The 5494-nt window shown below is 59.7% G+C and overlaps 1 protein-coding gene across 1 annotated transcript in view; it reads right to left on the reverse strand.

Moving 5' to 3' along the window:
- The window catches only part of IL21R (interleukin 21 receptor), a 29536-nt gene that overhangs the window by 2057 nt on the left and 21985 nt on the right, over window positions 1–5494 (reverse strand). Inside the window, exons 5-8 of the mRNA XM_004706048.2 lie at window positions 2605–2759; window positions 1587–1764; window positions 1014–1116; window positions 306–390 (exon numbers count right to left, since the gene is read on the reverse strand). Of these exons, the coding sequence (XP_004706105.1) occupies window positions 306–390; window positions 1014–1116; window positions 1587–1764; window positions 2605–2759 (521 nt within the window). The remainder of the gene's footprint in view (window positions 1–305; window positions 391–1013; window positions 1117–1586; window positions 1765–2604; window positions 2760–5494) is intronic.

Here is a 5494-nt window from a genome sequence, read left to right on the forward strand (position 1 = left end):
GCAGCGGCCCCTCCCGCCATGCCTGATGGCAGAGCAGGAAATGGGCACAGATAACTCTGTGGGTGCAGCAGGTGGGAGGCAAGATCAAACCTTCCCCTGGCCCTCCTCCTCTCTGCCCTCCCTCCCCCATCAAGGGCATCTAAGGGAGAGTCAGGAGGCCTGGAGTGGGGCCCTGAGTGTGGGTGACTCTGTGCTGAAGGTCTGCGCTGTCCCAGGATCGACGCCCTGCACATCACAGCAGGCAAAGAGGAGACTGACCTCTTGAGGCCCGACCGAGGTTGGAGGCTGGGGACAGGGCTTCTCACCTTGAAGTCTCCTCTGTGGCCCGTGTACAGGGGCTGGAAGAACCATTCTGGGCTGGGCACCTGCACCCACAATTTCTTCCACAACCTGGGAGAGCAGAGACGATGAGGCCCCACCCCACCTCCTGTTGGACGTCCCCCTCCCTCCATCCCGAGACATACCACCCAGCACCTCTCTCCTCTCCCGGGGCCTCAGCTGCTTTGTAGGTTTCTAGAGCTGCACCTGGTGTAGGGGCTTGGCCAGCTGGGCCGCACTGCCCCTTCTGAGCCTCAGCTCCCCCCTCGCCAGCCAGGATGGCATGCACCCATCCCCCAGGGCAGAGCAGAGGTCGGCACCTGGCACCTAGAATGCTCCAGAGCCTCACTTCCTGCCAGCACCCGAATCCCTGGCCGTGCATCTCTCTGCTGGGTCTCTGGAGGAAACTGTACAACTAAGGCCTGAGACGCTGCAGCCTTGGGTTTTGCTCCAGCCAGCGGCACCAGCGGGCTTTACAAAGGACTTGTCGACAGTGTGAACCACGTCCCATGGCCATGTTCAGCGGACATCCCAAGCGGAGGAAAGCCTCTGTGGTTGAGGCGGATGGGGTGTGTGGGTCTAGATGATCCCACCGATCCTCCCTGCCCACCCAATAGCCCTGGTGCCCCTGCAGCCCAGGGGTGGGTTGGGGGAGGGGGCCATGGCCCAGACCCCTTCCTGACTGCTGGCCTCACCTCCAAGGCAGGTGGTACCGCAGACCCAAGAAGACAAGGACAGGGGCGGCGACAAGGAGGAGCAGAAGGCTGAAGTGCTGCCCTCGGGTCCCCAGCTCTATCTCTGGGAAGGAAGCAAAGGACAGGCTGGTGAGGGCTCGTGTCGGCCACGTGGGCAGTGTGGAGGGGGAGACTGGGGCTGAGGGCTGAGGAGGAGGCTACGAATGATGGGTAGGGCCTTGAAGGCACCTAGATCTGGGTTCAAATTCTGCTCCCCTACCCCACCCCCATTCCAGACAAGCGACTTCATTTCTCTGAGCCTCCGTCTGTTTCCTCATCTGCAGAAGGGGGATGGCAGGTCTCCCTTCATTTATCAAGAGGATCAACTGCCCTGGGAGGAGAAGCACCTAGCACCCAATGTGGGGGTCCAGCAGGCAGGGACTTTAGAAACGTGGCTGAATTGCAGAAGAGATGGTTGTACCAGCTGCAGCCTCCTGAAAGCCTCCCAGCCACACAGGCATCGCAGGGCCCGGTGGACGGACTGAGGCAAGGCTGGGACTAGGAGGGGGATGTCCATCCGGACGCCACACCTACCCGCTGGCTGGGTCTCAAAGATGGCCGGATCGCTCCAAGCACTCCAGGTCCCCTGGAAGAAGGAGTCGGGCTGGGGCCCTGCCCGGACCTGCACCTCGTAGCTCGATCCTCTGTGGAACTCCAGGGGCAGGAGGGAGACGCTTCTCGTGTCCACGGAGACCAGTTTTCTCCCCGGATGCTGCCAGCCGATGGGAAGGATGCACGGGGTCAGCATTCAGCTGGGCCAGTCCCCTGCCCCCAGAACAACCACCTCTCCCGGCCCAGCTCCCAGGAGCTAGTCTCTCTCACGGAACCCTTCTAAACACTGGGCGGGGGGTGAGGAGTGGGGCTCAACAGAGACCTACTCAACATGGGTGCGTCTAGAAGTCTTTCCACGGGAGACCTCTTGGCGGAGGACACCCCTGGTTGTCTTGCCATGAGGGAGAGTCTAACCATGGCACAGGACAGCTGGTTCTAGCCCTTTCAGGGGTGGCTATTGTACACAAGGGGTCATCCTAGGACCCCAACAGCGGACTGGCCGAACAAAGGCTGCCCCTCCGAGTCCCCCCATTTGAAACAGTGGGTCCTCCAAGAGTGGGCCGTTTCATGACTGGTGCTTCTAGAACTTTCCAACTATGGCCATACTAAGGACATGGGAAGGTTCTGGCTGGCCCCCGTTGACTTTGGAAGTGCCCGCTTGTGTGGCAGTCCTGGGCTTGAGGTGGAAGGTGGGTACCACATGGCCTTCCTCTAGGAGTGCGGGCCTGGGGGGGGGGGTTGGGGGCAGGGCTGAGAAGGTGAAAAGGACAGGGCCCCTAGGCCCCAGGTGGAGGGTGGGGTAGGCCAGCCAAGGGAGACTTCGCTGGGAGTGGGGAGACCCCTTGGCATGCGTGTCTTTGGTATCTATTCTTGGCATAAGCTACAAAGGTCACCTGTCTCTCAGTCTGGCCCCCTCCAGCCTGGATGACCCGCCCTCCCTCCTCCTACTCACCCTTCTCCCAGGGTTGGGCCATGCGGGGTGGGGGGTGGCCTTCCTCACCTTCGCCCAGGGGTCCGCCCTGTCCCTGTACTGCAGCTGGTATTGAAGCCTGCCCTTCAACGCAGGGGAGCCAGGGTCATCGTAATCCGAACTCCAGGAGACGTTGTAATGTCCTGAGAAGATCACGGTTACGTTGAAAGGGGGAGACGGCTTGACTGTAGAGGGAAAAGCGGGACATTATAAAAACCAGGTGAGACGAGGTGTCAGGTGAACAGGGTTTGGTGACCCCTGACTTAGGAGATCAGGCCTTGGGACAGAGGACCCCACTCCCAGCCCCCCACCTCTGGGCTCATCTGGAAAATGAGAGACTTGGATTATATTGGGGTTGAAAACGCCCATGTCAACCTGCTGGGGCCAGGGAAAACCAAGACCCTCTGAGTTAGAGGAGGGGCGCCATCAGCTCTGGCTTCAAGGCGGTAAAACAGCGCCTGGACCGTCTGACATGCAGGTTCCACACCAAGCGTCCAACCCTAGCTACTCGTCCAAACAAACAGGATCCTCACCGCCGCCCCTTTCCGCTGGTTCCAGATGCTGCAGGAGCTCCCGGGCACGCCCAAGGCCAGAGCCGACAGGTCTGGGTGTGTGGTGTACGAGGGGCAGAGGGGCAGCACCACGTCTGTGAGTGTGTGTGTGTGTGTGTGTGTATGTGTGTGAGTGTGAGAGAGTGCATGAGTGTGTGAGAGTGTGTGTGTGAGAGTGTGTGTGTGAGAGTGCATGTGAGAGTGCGTGTGTCGGTGAGTGCATGAGTGTGTGAGAGAGAGTGCATGTGTGTGTGTTTGTGTCAGTGTGTGTGACTGCGCTCCGGGTGTGGGATGGAGCGTACGCATTAAGTCGCTGTATCCGTGTGTCTGGTCTGGGGTTTGAGTGTGTGTGTGTGTGTGGTTTTACTCACACCCCCTGTAGTGCAGCCCTGCCCTCCCCCAATGTAAATCAGTGATCCCTCATACCCCACCAAGGACAGAAACTCCCAAACTTGGGGGCAGGCATGATGGGCGCAGGCATGACTCTCCACAGTACGTGAAGTTGGCATGCTTTGGGGACAAGGACCTCCCACCCCACTCCCTACACTCCGGCCTCCGGATGTGTGCATGAGCCCATGAGTAAAAGCTGCTCCCAGGCCCTTCTCTGATCCAGAACTGCCTCCCCCTATGTGCCTGCCCCTTAGGGGCCTCCTTCCCTTTAGCCTGGAGGGAGATTCCAGGTCTCATGGAGCTAAGGGGGTGGGGGGCACTCTCAGATGGTTCGCCACTGTGTCTCTATGTTTTCCACTTGCCTCATCTTGGGGTCAGCATCTTGGAGGATCATGGTTAAAAGGACCGTCATTCTACAGATGGGGAAACTGAGTCCCAGAGGTAGGGCCTGGCTTGTCTCAGGTCACAGAGGCAGGGAGGGGCTGAGTTGAGACCGAAGCCCATAAGCCCTAGGTCTCAGCGCAGCTCCTTTCTACACCTCTGCTACTTGCCTTTGGGCTAAGGTCCCAACGTCATCTATCAAACCTTCACACCTTAGCAAAAAGTAATGTATCTGGTCAATTGCCTTGCTAACAAGGAGCAGGGCTTGGAGGCTCGGAGGTGCTGCCGGCAGAGTGGAGGATTGGAACGCGCCTAGAAGGCCAAGAAGACAGGTCCGGGCCCCACCCAGACCTCCGGGCTCTGGGGCCAAAGGGACACTCACTGCTTTTAGCCAGGATAAAGCTGCCACACTCCCAGGAGCCTCTGCCCGACTGGCCGGTCATGTTGACACTGAACACATCATCGGCCATGAAGCTGGACACATCCATGTGGCACGTGTACCAGGCGTGCGTGCCGTTGTGGGTGGACAGGCGGAGGCTGCAGGAGGTGATCTCGTCTTCCAGTTCGCCATACAAGTTTTCCCTTCAAGGACAGAGCAGCTGGTCATAACCGGAGGCCGGGGGTCCACAGCCCGCAGGGCCAGGGCAGAAGCCCAAGAATCTCAGGGCTGGGAGGGCCCTGGCAAGGTACCCCCCACCCCGTCCCCCACAGCACCCTGCCTCTGAGAACTCACTACCTCACTGAGAGCAGGAGCCCTTGACTTTGGGGACTGGCGATCACTCGACTGGACCGAGCCTCAAGTGGCCGGTTATTCCAGCAGCTGGTTGGCTGTCTGAAAGCAAGGCCCGTGGGCATTTCAGGTCTCTCTCTCCCTCCCTCCCACACCTAAGGAATTCCCAATAGCTGCCTGAACTGAGGGCTGAGCCATGAGCCCAAGGGAACCTCACACGGGGACAGCCTGTGGAGTGGGGCTGGAGGGGGAATGTTCTTGCTCAGACCCTGAACGGTCAGTGGTTCAAACCCCCCAGCCGTTCCCGAGGGAGACCGTTGAGGCTGCCTACTCCAGTAAAGAGCTATAGTCTCGGAGACCCTAAATAGGTCCATGATACACCAGAACCGACTCGCTGGTAGGGGGCTCCCCTAGACGTCATGCCCTACACACCCACACAGACTCCAGAACCCCTCCGAGGTCCATCTGGTGGTGGTGTGCCTCAGCTCCCTGCGGCGTACGTGCAGAAGGAGAAACGTCACCAAACCTCGGGTCTGGATCCCTGGAACAGCTGTCCATCTGAGGTCCCCCTTACCACTGGCCAACCCCCACTCCCCGCCGTAGGTTCCTCTCAACCAGCAGCCAGTGGGAGCCTTCAAATCGGTCTGTCACTCCCCTGCCTGAAATCCTCACCCCCAGACAATGGAGTCAGACGCTGACTCTCTTGCTTTCTTTGCCGGGTGGTCTCCCCTCTACTCCTCAAACTCCCACCCAGCACCCAGCTGCCTCCTGGTCCAGCCCACTCTCTGCCCAGCATTTGCTTCAAGGGGTCAGGGTCCTTGTCAGTCCTGAGCGCTGCTGAATCCCCGCTGCCTATAGCAGTGTCTGG

This window comes from Echinops telfairi, unplaced genomic scaffold (assembly GCF_000313985.2).
Source record: "Echinops telfairi isolate 266 unplaced genomic scaffold, ASM31398v2 ScPeMD7_5;HRSCAF=22, whole genome shotgun sequence".
Classification (NCBI taxonomy): Eukaryota; Metazoa; Chordata; class Mammalia; order Afrosoricida; family Tenrecidae; genus Echinops; species Echinops telfairi.